General features: G+C 42.1%; 1 protein-coding gene across 3 annotated transcripts; it reads left to right on the top strand.

Moving 5' to 3' along the window:
* The first annotated feature begins 1,208 nt into the window (after positions 1 to 1,208).
* Znf479 (zinc finger protein 479) lies at positions 1,209 to 19,232 on the top strand. Of its 3 annotated transcripts, XM_052755539.1 has the most exons (5): positions 1,209 to 1,368; positions 2,015 to 2,141; positions 2,736 to 2,831; positions 6,836 to 8,192; positions 12,222 to 19,232. In XM_052755539.1, the coding sequence occupies exons 1-4, from the start codon at positions 1,270 to 1,272 to the stop codon at positions 8,185 to 8,187; spliced, it is 1,674 nt and encodes a 557-aa protein (XP_052611499.1). In that variant the 5' UTR covers positions 1,209 to 1,269; the 3' UTR covers positions 8,188 to 8,192; positions 12,222 to 19,232. The 3 variants fall into 3 exon arrangements, with proteins under 3 accessions (XP_052611499.1, XP_052611498.1, XP_052611500.1); XM_052755538.1 differs by having other exon boundaries at positions 1,210 to 1,368; positions 6,836 to 19,232; XM_052755540.1 differs by lacking the exon at positions 1,209 to 1,368 and adding an exon at positions 1,382 to 1,548 and having other exon boundaries at positions 6,836 to 19,232.
* Positions 19,233 to 19,308: the final 76 nt, after the last annotated feature.

Here is a 19,308-nt window from a genome sequence, read left to right as displayed (position 1 = left end):
CCCCAACGGTGAGAATAAGACCCCTGCCACAATCTGAGCCAAATTTGAAGTAAGTTTGATTTTAATTGGGGTGCACCCAAAAGCTGGCCGGCGACTGTCTCCCTAAGAGCAGACTCGAATCCACCTCTTGGATCCCTTTTAAGGAGGAAAATCATGAGTAGTTTTACAGAAGGGAGACAATGGGACAATAAGGAAATACAAAAAAACTTTAATAAAACTTTATTCGGTCACCCACGATGGGATTAGGAAGGGTCAGGGAGGGTCAAGGAGAGTCAGGGTATTCTCAAAAACAAATCAAGGTCATGGGGGGTTGGGGAAGGTCAGGTTCCAGGAAACAGAGCTCTCACAGTAAATAGAAACTTATTTTTAACAATACAGCATAATGGCTCCTGCCTTCAAAATGGAGTCAGCCAGGTTCCTCAAAACAACTCCTCTTCGCTCCCAACTCCCCCTCCCCCCTCCCCCCTGCCGCTCCCTCCCCCCACAAAGCAGACAAACAACCCCCCCAAAATCAATAACAAAAGAGTTAAGACATTCTTTTTTTCCTTTTGTAAATGGAATTCATAGTCTTGTTTGTATAATTCCCAGAAAGTTTTATCTGGGAATTGGCAAGGCCATACACACAAACCTTAAGCGTGGTTCACTGCATTTTAACATTCTTATCATTCTTATTTGAAAAAATTTTTTTTTTTTTTAAATGAAACAGCATCTCGCTATATATTCCTGGCTGGTCTGGAACTGGCTATGTAGAGTAGCCTGGACTCCAACTCACAGAGAGATTCAGCTTCTGTCTCCCGAGTGCTGGGATTAAGGGTGTGAGTCACCCCTTGAAATATCTTACTATAAAAGGTATATTGTCTTTAGGTAGGTAACCTTTTAGCACATTTTGCTCTTTGTGCTGGATTTTTTTTTTTTTTTAGTTGTGCTGGAATTCTTTGTTTTGAGGCGGCAAGAGTTTAATCAGGCTAGGGCCTTCTCTTTCTTTCCACTTCCTCGGATTGCTAATATTCATTATTAAATGCAAATATGTCTCGGGTGGCTGTTAACCAACATGGAGGCTGCCTTAGAGAAAGTGTAGCTGGAATTTTGTCCTGACTCAGTCTTAGATTGGTAGCACTCCTGTCACTCAGGGCTTAAGGGCTCGAATCCTGGTCCAATCAGGCGTGAGAAGAGCGCAGATTGGCAGGCTTTGTGTGGGTGTCACCGCGTGACTGGTGCCTGTTTCCTCCCTGGAGTTCCGGGGCTGGGGCTGGGAGAGTCACCGTGAGGATGCTGGGACAGTCGGAACCCGGAGACTCAGGGACCTTGGCACCGAGACTCCCCGGAAAGGGACCCCGCGGAAACGAGCGGTTCCGGAATCCCGACATGGTGAGTAGGGCCCGGCCTATGGATGGGCTGCAGCTGCACCGGTTCCCAGTCGATTCCTTTTGGGGTGGCTCCCTCGGTCCCCTCAGCGAGGGGACAGAGCTGGCGGCCCGCTGCTCATCTGTGACCTTTGCACCCCGACTATGAGGCGATGGCGGGATCTTGGGGACGACCCGACTCCCGGTGTGTGGGTCTTTCTGGAGAGGAGCTCTGGGCTGGGGTCCCCGCCCCGCCCCGTCCTGAGCATCCGAATTCCTGGGCGTCATCCATGCAGGACTCTGTCCGCGCAGCCTGCGGGGAGCAGTAAAATTTTCTTTGAATTTTTTTTTGTATATGCATATGTATATTATATGGGTGTGAGGATATGTGACGTAAGTGCAGGTGCCCTAAGGCAACAAGAGGGCATCAGATTCCCCTGGATTTGGACTTGGAGGTGGTTGTGAGCCTCCTGATATTTGGGCTGGGAACTGAACTGGGGTCCTCTTGGGGTAGTAAGTTCTTAAGATCCCTTTCCCACCTGCAACTGTCTGGCGTCCATTTCAAACAGATCCGTGTTTTATATTTTTTGTAAATTACTAGTTGGCATTTTTTAAAGATACCTGGTGTTCGAGATCACACGGTCATTGTACTGTCTATTTTTCTGTTTCAGGAGCGGTTGACATTCGAGGATGTATCCATTGATTTCTCCCCAGAGGAGCAGGAATGCCTAGACCCTGCTCGCTGGAATCTGTATAGGGATGTGATGTTGGAAAATTACAGGAGCCTTGTTTTTCTGGGTGAGGATCTCTCCCTTACTGAATTCTTACTGCCTTCCTTTGTAGAATATCTCTCAGGAGCTTCCACTTCTCACAAAGAGAGAGATCCTTCTAATGGTATTTCCTTTTAAAATCTCCTTTCTTTTTTTTTTTTTTTGGTTTTTCGAGACAGGGTTTCTCTGTGTAGCTTTGCGCCTTTCCTGGAACTCACTTGGTAGCCCAGGCTGGCCTCGAACTCACAGAGATCCGCCTGGCTCTGCCTCCCGAGTGCTGGGATTAAAGGCGTGCGCCACCACCGCCCGGCAAAATCTCCTTTCTTGAGGGAGGATGTTTCTTTCACTCTGGATTGGTGGTAATTTGAACAGTTTGATGGCATGAAGTATCATGGACTGTATCTTAAAGTCCAGACGTTCCCTTTGATTTACTCCAGACTGAAAATTCTTCGTGTGTGTTCTACTATGTCTGGTAGGAAATAACACACACACACACACACACACACACACACACACACACACACACACACACACACACACACACACACACACACCCCGCCTCAGGAACAGTGTGGGCTGAGAAAATCCCAAGCAAGCATCATTTCTGTCTTTCCATGAACAGATCTTGCTGTGTGTAAACCTGACCTGGTCACATTTCTGGAGCAGAGAAAGGAGCCTTGGAATGTGGAGAGACAAGAGTCAGGAACCATATGTCCAGGTAGGTTGGCGTGAAAGAATCTGAGGACGCAGGTGAGCGGTCCAAAGATCCAGGAGTTAAACCAGCTTTGAGATAGAGAGTGGGAACTCTGAATTAGTGGAAATGATTTTGCAAGGGACTCCATTTGCTTCTTTTGCTAACAGAAAGACAGCTGCCCTGTGTCTATCACACTGCTCAGTGTTCTGAGTCTCCTTCTCTAGTGACCTTATGAGGTCACATTAATGGTGACAGCAAAGTCCTTCCTTTGAAAGTCTGCATAAACCCCCCGATTTTTCTTTCTTTCTTTTTCTTTTTCTTTTTTGTGGGCCTCAGAAAATCATGCCCATTCTAAAGCAGTTTTTCAGGGCCGGAGAGATGGCTCAGAAGTTTCTGGCACTGGCTGTTCCTTCCAGATGATCCGAGTTTGATTCCCAACGCCCACATCAGGCAGCTCACAACCGCCTGCCCAGGGGATTGGACTCCCTCTTCTGGCCTCCATGAGCACACTCACACATGCGGCATACATTCACACAGACGTACACATACATGACAATTAAAAAGTCTTTTTTTAAATGTCATTCCTATATTTAGTCATTACAATTGCTTTACCAAAGCTTTGTATACCTGATTTTAGTGCTTTTTTGTTTGTTTGTTTGTTTGTGGGTATGAAGTTTTTTTTTTAAACCCTGAATTTCAGTCTTTAGAACACACATTCTTTATGAGCATATTGTCAAGATTGAAAATTGTACATTTTTCATAGTACATTGTTGTTTACTAAGAATTTTATGAGGTAGTTTTTTTTTTTTTTCTTGTTTTTTAATTCCGTGGTCTGGGTGCTATTTTATTTTAGACTAGGTTCTTTCACACCAGCTGATAATAATTTTAGTTTTTAAGTTGTTTATTATCATTGGCTGGCAGTTTTTAATATTGTATACATTGGGACAACATAAGTTGCTGGGCGGTGGTGGCACACACCTTTATTTTATTTATTTATTTTTTAAAGATTTATTTATTTATTATGTACACAGTGTTCTTCCTGCATGTATGCCTGCAGGCCAGAAGAGGGCACCAGATCTCATTATAGATGGTTGTGAGCCACCACGTGGTTGCTGGGAATTGAACTCAGGACCTCTGGAAGAACAGCCAGTGCTCTTAACCTCTGAGCCATCTCTCCAGCTCCTGGCACAAACCTTTAATCCCAGCACTCGGGAGACAGAGTCAGGCGGACCTCTGTGAGTTTGAGACGAGCCTGGTCTACAGAGCGAGATCTAGGACAGGCACCAAAACTACACAGAGAAACCTTGTCTTGAAAAACAAAACAAAACACAATATAAGTTAACAATAAATGAAATTCAAAAGTCTATTCTTGCAACAGTTCCAAAAAGGTTGCATATACTTTTATTTACTTCTATAAATATTCTCTGTTTGTGAGAATGTGAGTGTGTGTGTGTGTGTGTGTGTGTGTGTGTGTGTGTGTGTGTCTGAGTCTGAGAGAGACAGAGAGAGAGAGAGTGACTTTGCTAAGGATATAGCTCTATTTGATTACATTTGCTTAACATTAGCAAGTACTGTAGGAAATGAAATAAATAAGTGAATGAAAATGGAACTATCATTTAATCTGACTATCTTACTACAGGATTTATAGACAATGAACATTAAATCACACACTGAAGAGAAATTTTCACTGCCATGTTTAGGGTGACATTGTCAAAGTCATGATACAGATCAAATCAAAATTTCCCTTCAGCATGGATAGCCATCAAAAGACAAAATGTTGTCATTTGGTGCAATGTGAGAAAATATTCAGAGGGTTTTTTTTAAAAAAAGATTTTTCCAGACAGCATTTCTCTGTGTAGTCCTGGCTGTCCTGGAACTCACTCTATAGACCAGGCTGGCTTTGAACTCACAGAGATCCCCTGACTCTGCCTCCCGAGTGCTGGGATTAAAGCCATGCGCCACCACTGCCTGGCTCCTTTAGCTTTTCTGTCATCTTTGCTGAGATATGATCTGAAATATCTAGCGTCTTCTATATGGTGTGGTGGTGCAAACAGAAACCAGTTCCCAGGTAGCCCCAAAAGAATTTCAGAACTATGACAATATGTTCTTTTTTCTTCTTTCCCAAGAAGTAAGAATGATGTTGGAAGATTTAAAATCTTTTAAATTATTATTCTTATCTTCATCACAGAAAATTGTATTGGATTGGGGGAGGAGCTCAGATTATGATCTATGGTTCTTCCTCCTCCTCCTCCTCCTCCTCCTCCTCCTCCTCCTCCTCCTCCTCCTCCGCCCTCCTTTCTTGTAAGTTTTGTTGCTTACTTGGGGTTTACTGAAATTCCAAATAGCTTTCGGAGTTTTGACAATGATCATTACAAGGACAATTATTTACAAAGTAATTGTCCCTTGGTTAGTCTTATATACCTGTGGGAAAAGAACAGGAGTGGACTTCTGTTTCCTATTCTCCTAGCATGAGTGCAGGGTAACAACTATTCCTTCGAAAAGGTCATTAGGGGAAGGTATGGAGATTGTGACCTTGACAGTTTACATTAAGGAAAGAATGGGCAAGTGTGGGTGAATATGAAGATCAGAGAGTTTGGCATACTGGAAATAATAGTGTGATAACTGTCCATAATAATCACTTCACTGCTAACAGAGCTTTTCTACATAGAGCAGTTCAGAAAATAACTCAGTTTATGGCAATTATTAGGGAACAATATGCTTATGTAAATAAATGTATGCTCTGAAATACATTTTTCAAAGAATATTTGGGAATTGGTCAAAAGGAGCCTATTTCATGCTTTAATTAAATATCTTTAGCAATTTTTTTTTTTTTGGTTTTTTGAGACAGGGTTTCTCTGTGTAGCTTTGCGCCTTTCCTGGAACTCACTTGGTAGCCCAGGCTGGCCTCGAACTCACAGAGATCCGCCAGCCTGTGCCTCCCGAGTGCTGGGATTAAAGGCGTGTGCCACCACCGTCCGGCTATCTTTAGCAATTTTAAGTATAGTATTGCATTAAACATTTATTCAAACATTTCCATAGAAAAGAAATTTTGAAAATGATGAGTTGGGCAGCTGGAGAGATAGCTCAGTGGTTGAGAGCACTGGCTGCTCTTCCAGAGGACCTGGGTTCAATTCCCAGCAGCCACATGGTGGCTCATTGATGCTTGTATTTCTGGTTTCAGGGCTTTGACACCTTCACAGAGATGTCCATGCAGGTAAAACATGGATGCACACGAAATAAAAATAAGTAAATCATTTTTAAAAATGAAGAGGAGGGGGCTGGAGTTCAGTGAAGAGCACTTGGTGCTCAAGTCTGAGTGACGGACTCTGGATCTCAGCTGTCATGTAACGAGACGGGCATCTCCCTGTCAGCCTCTGTCATGGCAGCATTCAGAGGGGCAGAGATGAGAGGATCACTGGGGCTTGCTAGGTGCCAGCTTAGACACAAGCCATAAGCTCCAGTGTGGGAGAGACTGTCTCAAAGCAAAAAGGCAGAGTGAAGAGAAGGATTCCCAGGTCTCTCACTCTGTAGACTAGGCTGCTCCAGAGTTGTCTGTGTACTCCAGGCTAGCCTTGAACTCATGGTAATTCTCTTGCCTCAGCTTTTTAAACGCCAGTATTATAGGTGTGGGCCACCACACTCAGTTCAACCCTTCATTTTTCCTAACCAAAATGCAAATAAGGACGTTGTGAAAGTTTTGTTCATGTGAAATGAAAATAGGAAAGTCATCCAGGAGTGTCTCATCCTAGGTAACTATAAAGATTTTTTTTTTTTTTTTTTTGGTTTTTCGAGACAAGGTTTCTCTGTGTAGCTTTGAAGTCTGTCCTGGAACTTACTCTGTAGCCCAGCCTGGCCTCGAACTCACAGAGATCCCCCTGCCTCTGCCTCCTGAGTGCTGGGATTAAAGGTGTGTGCCACCACCTCCTGGCAAGATATTTATATTGATGGAAAAACTTGTTAGTACAAGAATATTCACAACTGGAATCACGGTCCAAATCCCAGTAAACATCAGTGTACTCTTTTTCCAGAGAACCTCTACAAATATAACCAGTCTGGGAAAGGCTTCATTCAACACTTAGAACTCGCTACCCACCCAAGTCTACATGTTCAAGAGAAGCCTCATAACTATCAAGAATGTGACAAAGCTTTTACTGATAACACAACTTCTAATCAACAACAGAGGGCTCATAAAAGACAGAAGTTTTACCAATGTCCAGAATGTGGCAAAGCCTTCAGTAATAGTTCAAACCTCACTCGACACCAGATCATTCACACGGGAGCGAGACCCTACACTTGTCCAGTATGTGGCAGAGCCTTCAATAATTCTTCAGCCCTTACTCGACACCAGATGATTCATTCTGAAGAGAAACCCTTCAAATGTAACGTATGCGGCAAAGCCTTTCACTGTTCTGCATACTTTAACCAACACCAGATCATTCACACAGGAGAGAGATCCTACAAATGTCATGAATGTGGCAAAAGTTTTTACTATCGCTCAACCCTTACTCGACACCAGATCATTCATACAGGAGAGAGACCCTACAAATGTCATGAATGTGGCAAAGCCTTTAATAACAGGTCAACCCTTACTCGACACCAGATCATTCATAAAGAAGAGAAACCCTACAAATGTAACGAATGTGAGAAAACCTTCCACTGCTCTGCCTACTTCAACCGACACCAGAAAATACATTCGGAAGGGAGTGTATACAGATGTCCAGAATGTGACAAAACCTTTAGCTATATTTCACACCTTAACCAGCATCTGAGAATGCATGCTAGAGAGAAGCTGTACACGTGTAATGAGTGTGGCAGAGCTTTTAGGCGCTCTTCATACCTTAACCAACATCAAAGTATTCATATTGGAGAGAAACCCTATAGGTGTAAGGTATGTGGTAAAGCCTTCAGCTGCTCTTCACAGCTTAGTATACACCAGGTAAGTCACACTGTGGAGAAGCCCTCCAAATGCAAGGACTGTGGCAAAGGCGATCACTGTTCCTCATACTTTGATCAGCACCAGAGAGTGCATGCTGGAGATAGCCTCTACAAATGTCAAGAGTGTGGCAAGGTTTGGGGCTGCTCTTCACAGCTTATTCAGCACCAGAGGGTTCATGCTGGAGAGAGACCCTATCGGTGCAGAGAATGCGACAAAGCCTTTACTTGTTCTTCACACCTTCATCGGCACCAGGCAATTCATACTCGAGATAAATCCTACCAGTGTACAGAGTGCAACAAAGTTTTTAAGGACAGGTCAACCCTTTACCGACACCAGAGAATTCATACCGGCGAAAAGCCTTATAGATGCAAACAGTGCGGGAAAGCCTTTAACAACTCTTCAAATTTCACTCGCCATCAAAGGACTCACGTGAGGGAAACATGACAAAGGTAAAGAATGGATGCGAATAGCACCCATTTTCACTTACTAAATAGCCTCACACTGTTTAAAGCTGTACAAGACCCAACTCTCAGGTCCTTCCAATAGAAACACTGAACTGCTTCCTGAGAATTATTGATCTATTTACTTCAGAGATCACATAGTGAATATTGGAATGTTGTATAGATTGTATGTGAAGTTTGTTTTGGTAAACAGATAGAGATTCTGAATGTTTTATCACTGGTATATATTGAATGACATGTCATTCTATCACAGTCATTGAACCACTGTGCTCAAGAATGCAGGTGGCAGATCCTACTTAATACGGTATTGAGAAATATTGAATGTCTCATAATCCATTTCCCCAGTGCCATCATTTATTAACGAATTTGGAGGAGCCCCCCCCCTTTTTTTTTCTTTCTTTCTTTTTTTTTTTTTTTTTTCGAGACAGGGTTTCTCTGTGTAGCTTTGCGCCTTTCCTGGATCTCGCTCTGTAGACCAGGCTGGCCTCAAACTCACAAAGATGCGCCTGCCTCTGCCTCCCGAGTGCTGGGATTAAAGGCGTGCGCCACCACCGCCCGACCTTTTTTTGTTTTTTTGAGACAGGGTTTCTCTGTAACCTTGGCTGTCACTCAGTAGACCAGGCTGGGCTCGAACTCACAGAGATCTGCCTTCCTCTCCCTCCCAAGTGCTGGCATTAAAGGTGTGCACCACCACCGCCTGGCAAAATGTAATTTATTTTTATTTTGTATTCATTGTTTTGCCTGCATGTATGTCTGTGTGAGGGTGTTAGAAGCCGTGGAACTGGAGTTACAGACAGGTGTGAGCTGCCATGTGGGTGCTGGGAATTGAACCCAGGTCCTCTTGAAGAGCAGTCAGTGCTCTTAACCACTGAGCCATTTCTCCAGCCATGAGACTTTTCTTATATGAATAACTTTTATTCATTCCTTTAAATAATTATCCAGAAAATATGAAGGTTATAGGAGTATAATAATGTGTCATAGTATTCTGAATCTTGAATTGTTATTTATAAAATTTTACCAGACCCTCCCCACCCCATATCACCTTCTTGGTCTCAAAGCACACATAAATATTTGCCATCCATTTATACAGACTCAGGTATCCAACTATTAAGATCTATCAGTAAATTTTAGGGGAATTGTAGATGGATCTGTTTGAATAATGATTGTGAAGAGAATTATAGAATTCTACATAGAATTAACAAATTGTTAATTTTAAAGGAGTTGACAAATTATAGCTAACTAGAATCCTTACATATTATGAGGGCAGAATTTTTACTTTGTTTTGACTGAACTTATTTCTTCAAAATGACAAAGTTCTTGGTTTAGAATATCCTGTTATTCTTTAGTGATTTACCTGTTACTCATGGAAGACATAATGTATGATTTGCCTCATGAAGTTTATGACTTTGTTGGTATAACCCTTACCATATTTGAGAAGGCTTAATTAAATTTTATATTAGAAACTAATTCTAAGATGCTATACCATAGTGAACATACATAGAGATGTTGTAGGATATTATTTTAACTAGGCAAAGATGTGTTACATTTGTCTATGCTGCTTTTGTTAACGAGGTAAAGGTGTGTTACATTTGTTTATGCTGTATTTGTTTAACTATGTAAAGATGTATTGCTGTTGCACCTTGCCTGTCTAAGGTACCTGATTGCTTTAATAAAAAGCTGGCCAGCCAGTAGCTAGGCAGGAGAGGGGTAGGCGGGGCTGGTGGGCAGAGAGAATAAGTAGGAGAAGAAATCTAGGCTTGAGAGAGAAGGAGAGAATGAGACAGAAAGAGCAGGAGATGCCTAGGCCCAGCCAGGCAACCGCCAGCTAGCAGACAGATTAGGTTATACAGAAAGAAAGGTTAAAAAGCACCAAGGCAAAATGTAGATGAAGAGAAACAGATTTATTTAAGTTAAAGAAAACCATTAGCCAGAAACAAGCATTAAGCTAAGGCCAAGCATTCATAACTAATAATCTAAGTCTCTGTGTCATGATTTAGGAGCTGGTTGGTGGCCCAACAGAGAAAAAGCTTGCTATATTTGGTGTTCCAGTGTGGATGTGTATTTCCGCGTAGGAACTGAGAATGCTAAGGGAGAGAGAGAGGGAGGGAGAGAGGGAGGGAGAGAGGGGGAAGGGGAGGGTGAGAGAGAGAGAGAGAGAATACAGCTCCTTTAAGAGGCTCAGTTATACACCGAGCCCTTGAGCACCTAGCACGCTAATTAGAAAGAATGGGCTAAGTAAAAACACCTGCCACAGTGTGGGCATCCACTTCCTAGGGCTGGGGTGATTGAATGAAGTTCCTGGTTTTAAAAATGCAGCTCTCAGCCAGGCCCACGGGTGTAATACTCAGTTTCACGACCTGAGCATGGTGGAGCCAGCCAGCAGAGACGCCAGCACAAAGCTGCTCAGCAATTTAAAATTTGGCTCACGTGGTCAGAAAAGGATGGAGATACGCAGTAAAGCAGATTCAGACAGAAAAAGCCTCTAAACAGGTTACAGTGTTTTTAAAATTGCATGTAGGCTTAAGAAAGGAAAGAAATATAGACAATCATTGAAAAAAATAAATAGTTTAAAAGTAATAAAGTCTTTAATGAAAGAGTAAAGTAATATAGAAAGGGTATGACATGTAAAGATGAAAAATATACAGTGAGTCTGGATCCTGTATGGTGTTGTGTTGTCTTTGAATGTTTGAATGCTGATGAGTGAACGACAGCTGTTGAGAGACATGGGATTGTAACAGGGACTGCTGAATTAAATCAGATCAAATACATTAGGAATGCCTTCACTTTAAAATGGAAGTCATATAATGTACTGCTTTGGGGCAGTGGTTATGCTTTTGTTCTCACAGGAAACAAAAGGCTGTGAACTCATTCGAGGTTGATAGAGATCATGTTTGACTGGGGGAGAACTCTTGAAAATATGGGCTGCAGATATAAAAAAAAATAAACCTAGTAAAACTATAAATCAGGTGACGTATATTTTACCTGCTCGAACATAAAACAAAAAAAATCATCTTTGGCTGGCTTCTGTATGATGCACAGTCCAAACTTCTATTAATGCAGATATGTATGTTATCTTTGAAAGTTTGTGTGTTTTCAGAGCCACGGGACCAGACACCAATGAAAACAGGTGGCCCAGGTAATCTAGCCTCTCAGAGTGCCTCTGTTGTATTTCCTGAGGGTTCTGCATCCAGAACAGCTTCAAGGCTGTTGGCTGAGATATGGTCAAGCCTCAGAGACTATTTTAGCTAGGACTGCAGATAAGCCTGTGCTTTCACATCGCACAGAGACTGGACAACAAATATTTTAACTAGTTTTCCCAGGACTTGATCATTAACTCAATTTTCTCAGGTTCCCTAAAGATGCCTTCACCCATAGAAAACAGGAAGTAGTCTAGAGAACACAATGCCCACATTTCCAAGTGGTGGGGTGGGTGGTTTTTGGTCATTCAGTGGGTTATGGATGTTTGTCATTGTTTAAGAGAGGATGAAGGAATATAGGATAAAAAGACAACTATTAATCTCAAATATTTTACTATGGTATGGACTTTGGTATAGTGATACAAATTTAAAGTTATTTTTGTTATGGTGAATGCATGTTTCTACTCTAGATTGGGGTATTTCTGCTTACGCAGCTCATTTAAAAATGTAATGTATAATTAAGAAATGAGAGTTAGGCCGGGCTGTGGTGGTGCACACCTTTAATCCCAACACTTGGGAGGCAGAGCCAGGCGGATCTCTGAGTTCGAGGCCAGCCTGGTCTACAGAGCAAGATCTAGGACAGGCACCAAAACTATACAGAGAAGCCCTGTCTCCAAACAGAAAAAAAAATAAAAAAATAAAAAAAAGGCATAAGGGTTAGTAGTTAGTCATCTATAACACTCAAACTTATTGTTATGTTAGGTATGTTTTCAAGATACTACAGAGATGTATTTTAGATAGATAGATGGTCTTCATACACTTCAAAGACCTATAGACTATGACATTAAGATGTTTAATAACCTGAGGCTCTTTATGACAGTGAGACGCATCTGTTCCTGGCAGCACCAATTTACTTCAGAGAAGATGATGGGCATCAAAGAACCTCCATATGGAGTTTGCTTCCAATGTGGCAAAACTAGCCATTTGGGCAAGAAATTGCTCTTGCCTTGACTGTACAGACTGGACAAGCAGGACACAAAGGAAAAAGACTGTTGACCTGTGCTAGACAGAAGAGTCCTTCAAATTTCCCACTGCATAGAAAAGCCTGCCAGACATTCTGCAGGACACATGGGAAAACAACTGTCAAACTTTGCCAAGACTAGGCGGGGCAGTCCTTCAAAATTCTGCCATATAGCCTTGACTTGTAGGCCAAAGATGGATGCCCCAACATTGAAGTCACCTTGTGTGACTGTCCAGGCAGCCAGATGTCTGTCATTTCTGTAGTTTTGAAAGTGGCTTGCACTACACTTTCTGTTTACTTTGGGGTCTTTGATGGAGTTGAAGACTAGATAGTAATAGTTTTTCTCTTAGTTATGTTAGAAGGTAAATTAGGTACACAATTTTGGACTCACTAAGATAGGATTAATAATGGATTATTTTCTCTGAATTTGCCAAATGTGAATGGACTGGATATTGTAAATGTAATTCTTACTTGATAACTGTTCTTATTGTATATAGTCTTACTATGTTAAAGTTAAAACTTTTTTGTTTAGATAAAAGGGGAAATGTTATGGAATATAATTTTAACTAGGCAAAGATGTGTTACATTTGGTTATACTGTGGAATATTACTTTAACTGTGTAAAGGTGTGTTTTTTTTTATGCTGCATTTGTGTCAAGGTGTGTTACTTTTGTTTATGATGCATTTGTTTAATGATGCAAAGCTGTGTTGCTGTTGCACCTTGCCTGCCTAAGGCACCTGATTGCTCTAATAAAAAGCTGAGCAGCCAATAGCTAGGCAGGAGAGGGCTAGGAGGGGCTGGCGGGAAGAGAGAATGAGTAGCAGGAGAAATCTGGGTTTGAGAGTGAGGAAGAGAGAAGAGAATGAGGAAGAAAGAGAGATGCCTAAGGCCGGGCAGGCAGCCAGCAGACACAGAGTAGGACATTCAGAAAGAAAGATTAAAAAAACCTCAAGGTAAATGTAGATGAAGAGAAACAGGTTAATTAAAGTTTAAGAGAAAAAAGGCTAGCCAGAAACAAGCATATGCTAAGGCTAAGCATTCCTAACTAATAATCTAAGTCTCTGTGTCATGATTTGGGGGCTGGTTGCTGGCACCATCACACCAGGCATCATTTTTCCTTAACAATAAGATGATAATTCTTCCTTTCCATTACATAAGTGACGTGAAATTTGCTGACCCAGTTTCCTCAGATGACAACTAGGGAGCCATCCTTTACAGGGTTCTGACATTCGTGTGAAGCAATCAAGGACACAGAACAGAAATAGAGTATAACAGATGCCCCAGAAGCAGTACACAGTTCTCACCACTGGAATGAATTTGTTGCTGGGTGTAGCGTTTTATACTCTAATCCCAGACTTCAGAAACTGAGGTGGGCCAGCCTAGGCAGGCTCAAGTATGCCCTGCTCTGTAGAGTGAGACTACCTCAAAAACAAAACAGAAAGTATGTTCATTTTCATGTAGCTGCTGAAAGTGAATGTATGTTAATGTGGAGTGAGTGTGCCTGTATAAGGCTTCAGTGTGGACACTCCAAAGTTTTTTTTTTAGTGGGAGGACTGGAGAGATGGCTCAGTGGTTAAGAGCATGGCTGTTCCTCCAGAGGACTTGGATTCAATTTCCAGAACCCACATGGCAGCTCACAACTGTCTGTAACTCCAGTTCTTAGGGATCTGGCATCCTCATACAGACATACATACAGACAAGAACACCAATGCACATAAAAATCTTTTTTAGAGAATTTCAGCACTGCCTCCCATGTGCTGGAATTAAAGGCATGTGCCACCTGGCTAAGTATTTGCATTTTTATATTAGCCATTCCATTCGCAGTAGGGTGTTAGTTTATTGTGATTTCCTCATAATTGGTGGTGTTGACCTTTTTTCATGTGTATTTTTTGATATTAGGTCTTTATGCACTATTGTTTATGCATTGTGTGGTGTGTGTGTGTGTCTATGAAGTGTGTACATATAGTGTATTTGTATGTGTATGTCTATATGTTTGTGTGGTGTGGGTAGTTATTTTTAGTTATTCATGTTGTCTCATAGACTCTTGGTTTCACCTTGAGCTACATATGCACAGTATAATCCTCTGTCACAGTTCGATGGATTTTACTTTTTCTCTTCCGTTTCCATCTCATGTAGGAACTTCCTGTTCTGATTCACAGTTATGAATTTCTATGGTACAGTTGTATTTTGGGGTTCTGGGAGTTCTACATTTAAAATATTTGTTATAGACCCATAATAATTGTTATATGAGGTATGGTTTGAAGTTTTAAAATGTATAAACCTTGTAATCAAATGTATAGTTACCATACGTTTTGCCTAACCCTTTCTCATTTCTCATCCTAAGACTATTGAGAATGTCTTCTAGTTAATTTGTGAAGGTAGCATTACCTGTATCATGCTATCATTTAAGACAGAGGTTCTCAACCTGTGGGTTGTGACCCCTTTGGGGGTTGCATATCAGACATTTACATTACAGTCATATCAGGCTGCATCTCAGATTCATAACATTAGCAAAATTATATTTATGATATAGCAGTGAAATAATTTATGGTTGTGGGTAATGGGGAAGACGCTAAGAACGGCGGTGTATGTGTGTGTGTGTGTGTATAATCTGAGGGAAAAGAATCTAAGTACACGGTGCTCTTATGTCCATCCACTTTATTCCTCTAAGACAAAATTCTATCGACAGAGCTTCAATTTTGTTCTCCCACTCAGCTCCTCTCTGTCCCTTTTCTTCCTCCGAGTCCTAACTAAGCTCTTTTGCTCTGGACCTCATCTTTCTCCTCCAATCCTCCATTCATTTCATCCTTTTTCTCTCCTGCTCTCCTGATCTGACTCAATCCACTTACAGTCTGAAAAACTCTCCATGCTGCTTTCTCCTTGGGCCAAGCAACTCTGCTCTGAATCTTGCCTTAAAGGCTTCACTGTACTTAGTATGCAAAAATCCTTTTCTTCTTAGTCAAATGTTCTGGAATGCCATTTGGCCTTTGAGAGGATGGAGGGTCTGAGCTTCATTTGCACAAGAAACAAAAGCCATGCAGTTAGGGTCAGGCAGTGTCTCTGGAAGGATGTTTACCTTAATTCAGGAGACTGTTTCCTGTTATGGCCTAGGATGCTTGAGGAGTATTTCAGATAAATACACTGTTAAAGTTCTTGGGGATGTTATGAGCACATATGAAATTCATGGCAGGAAATAACGGATACATTAAAAGCCGAATAATACCAAATACTCCCTGAGATTTGGCTTTCTCCTCTGGAAAGAATTCCTTGATTTTTTTCCAGGTATAGCTTTGTCACATACAGCTGAATTTCTACTTTGTATTTCTGCTGTGGCTCGTGTAACAATAAGGAACTGTATCCAAGGGTTGCAGCATTAGGAAGGTTGAGAACCACTGATGCAAGAGGGCAGGAGAAAGTATTTTTCCTCTCTAAGTGTAACTATCAAGTCCTCTGACCATCAATCCCTTGTCTTCCACTCTTCACCGAGGAAGCAGCTGTTCTACTTTCTATTTTGTGAAGAATACTTTTAAAAAATGTGTTGGGTAAGTTGTCATATCTTTAACCCTAGCATCCCAGGGGCAGAAACAGGCATATCTCTATGAGATGGAGGCTGGCCTGGTTCACATAGCATTCCAAGACACCAAGGGCTATGTAAGACTTGGTCCCTGTCTCTGTCTCTCTGTCTGTCTGTGTCTCTATCTAGCATGCGCGCGCGCGCACACACACACACACACACACACACACACACACACACACACACACATACACACACACGAGTTTCTTATTTGATAACATATGGTGCTCTCTTTATGTGTTATTCTTTGAGGCCATTCATGTTGCAAACCAAGGAATTTAAGTTTTAATGAATAGTATTCCATTTTGTCCATATAACGTGTGTCCTTTCTGCTTCATCTATTGATGGATACTTTGTTCCCATGTCTTAGCTATTGTAAGTGGAACTGCAGTGTATGGGAGTACACACATCTATTCAACATGATGCTTTCACTCCCTTTCAGTATATACCCAGTAATGTGCTTATTGGATCATCTGGTATTGTTTAGTTTATTGAAGAACATTTACACTAGTCTATGCAATGGCTGTCCTAATTTACATCTCCATCAACATTGTATAAATAATCCTTTTGCTCCACATTGTCTTTTTTTTTTTTTTTTTTTTTTTTTTTTGGTGTTTCAAGACAGGGTTTCTCTGCGTAGCTTTGGAGCCTGTCCTGGAACTCACTCTGTAGCCCAGGCTGGCCTCGAACTCACAGAGATCCACCTGCCTCTGCCTCCCCAGTGCTGGGATTAAAGGCGTGTGCCACCACCACCTGGCCTCCACATTGTTATCAATACATATTTGCATTTTTTTTCCCAGACAGGGTTTTTGTGTGTAGCCTTGGCTGTCCTGGAACTCTCTTTGTAGACCAGGCTGGCCTCAAACTTGGGAGAGATCTGCCTGCCTCTGCCTCCCAAGTGCTGGAATTAAAGGCATGCACCACCACCACCTGGCTACGTTTTTGCATTTTTATATTAGCCATTCCACTTGCAGTAGGGTGATATTTTATTGTGATTTATACATAATTGGTGGTGTTGACCATTTTTCATGTATATTTTTTATATTAGTTCTCTATTCATTTGTGTTTATGCATTGTGTGTGTGTCTATGAAGTGTGTGTATATATAGTGTGGTGTGTGTGTGTGTGTGTGTGTGTGTGTGTGTGTGTGTGTGTGTACTCCTGCATGTGTATGTGGACACCCAAGGTGGAGTCTATTTTCCTCTATTGGTCTCCAGCCGGTGCTTACCAACTGGCTGGATTAGTTGCCAAGTCGGTCCCCAGCGGCCTCCTTTGCCGCCTCTCAGCACTAGGTACAGTTAGAATGTGTCAGAGACACTGCCTCATCTAGCCCTACACTATCCACAGTCATTTTCCACAAGCCATTCAGCATCATCCCAGAGTGTGGCCACTGCTGCAGGGCCATGGCAGAGCTTCCTACCTGTCAGTCTCCCCACAAGCAGCAGCTTGCCCTGGCTCAAGCTGTGAGGGGAGCAAGACCATACTCCATCCCCACACACGCTGCTACAGCTGGCTCTCTTGTTCTGACAGGGGCTAAGCCAACACCATAGCTCTTTTTTTTATTGACTACACCTGGAAAGGACCCTGGGTTGAGTGAATAACCTCCACACCTAGGATACTTTTTTTTTTTTTTTTTCCAAATGAAAGATGTGCATAACATACTGAGGGGATAATGCCGACCCCTAAAACAACACTACTAAAAATAAAAACAAAAACAACCTTAATTTTTTCCTCCAGTGCGGTCATATAATTTATGCTTTTGTGACCCATGGCCTAGGAAATAAGATCTTTTAGGAGTGCACTAGTACCCTGTAATTTCTTCCTTATGAACTTGGGGAAACAGTCCTTTGAACTGAAATACTCAAGACATGTACACCAGGGCTTCTTGGCCTTTGGACTGCAATCTTGTACACTGGTTACATAGGGGAGTGTGGGGGTTGTGGAAAAGTCTCACCTCAGTAAAAGATGTAAGGACCGAGAATAAGTTCAAGGACCAACACATTTGCTCAGGAGCTAGAGGTGTAACCTGAGTTCGATTCCCAGAACCTACGTAAAAGTGTAAGGATAGAATCACCTGGAAGGTTGTCATCTGACCTACGCACACACATCTTGGCATGGACAGCCATGCACACACATTGTACACCTTCAATATGCTAATAAAAAATAGAAATTAAAACTCAAACTTGTAACTAATGTGAGGTGTTTCCTACAGTTCTAACCCGTGTTTCCTCCTGTGGCCTGACTTTGGCTTTTATCTTGAAATCCAACATGACCATCTTCACTGTACTTGCTGTGGCTCCAGCATCCCCAGAGAAACTACGGCAAGCCCTTGGCTCTGATCAAGACTGAGACATGAGGCTGTGACGATGACCCACTGGGTGAAGTGGGTAAAGGGCTTGTGTTTGCATGTACGAGGACCTGAGCTTAGCCTCCCAGATCCCAGGTACAAAAGTTTCCTAGTTAGGTGTCCATCAATATCATAAAATTCCATGACTAGAAGCAACTTGGGGAGGAAAGTGTTTATTTCATCTAAAAACTCCCAGCTGCTATTTTTCAACATAGACCTGCATAAGAGTGATCACCAATAACCATTTAAAAGGGTCATTATTAGACTGTCTTGAAATCTCCATCAAAGAATTAGTCCATTGCTTTTTTATTAAACCCAGCAAATTCTTAGGACCAGGGCAGAAAACAGCTACATCCTTTGAAAGAATGTAAGCTCAGTTGCTTCATTCCCCTGTGAAACCTTTTGATCCCAGCCTCTACAGTCCACATAGCCCTCACCACTACTACCTTCCTGTCTCCTACTAGGATGGTCCATTAAGCTCTGCTTACAGTGTTCATCTACTTTTCTACTCCAAAATGTCAAAGTCCTCCACAAAACAACACGGTCAGTTTCTTCCCAGCAGCACCCCACTCCTGGTACCATCTACAATCTGTTACTTTTCTATTGCTGTGGTAAAACACCATGACTGTGGTGGTTTGAATAAAATGTCTCCTGTAAGCCTCTGGCTTTTGAATATTTGGGTCTCTAGTTGGTGGCTGTTTTGGGGAAGATTTAAGAAACGTGGTCTTGTTTGAGGAAGGTGTCACTGGGGTGACAGGCTTTGAGGTTTCAAAGGGACTGGACCATTTCCTGGTGTGTGTCTGCTCTATGTTTGTGCACTAGGATGTGAGCTCTCAGCTCCTGCTCCAGCACCACGCCTGCCTGACTCCTGCCATGACCACCGCCATGATTGTGATGGATTTCTATCCTTCTGTAACTGTAAGCCCCAAATAAACTCTTCTATAAGTTGCCTTGGTCATGATTTTTTGTCACAGCAATAGAAGAGTAACTAAGACAATTAGTGTCCTAGTTAGCTTAAGCTGTCAA

Source organism: Peromyscus californicus, unplaced genomic scaffold (assembly GCF_007827085.1).
Source record: "Peromyscus californicus insignis strain IS unplaced genomic scaffold, ASM782708v3 Scaffold_2__1_contigs__length_46816999, whole genome shotgun sequence".
Lineage (NCBI taxonomy): Eukaryota > Metazoa > Chordata > Mammalia > Rodentia > Cricetidae > Peromyscus > Peromyscus californicus.
The sequence above is the reverse complement of the archived record's forward strand: the minus strand, read 5'-3'. Positions and strand labels throughout refer to the sequence as shown.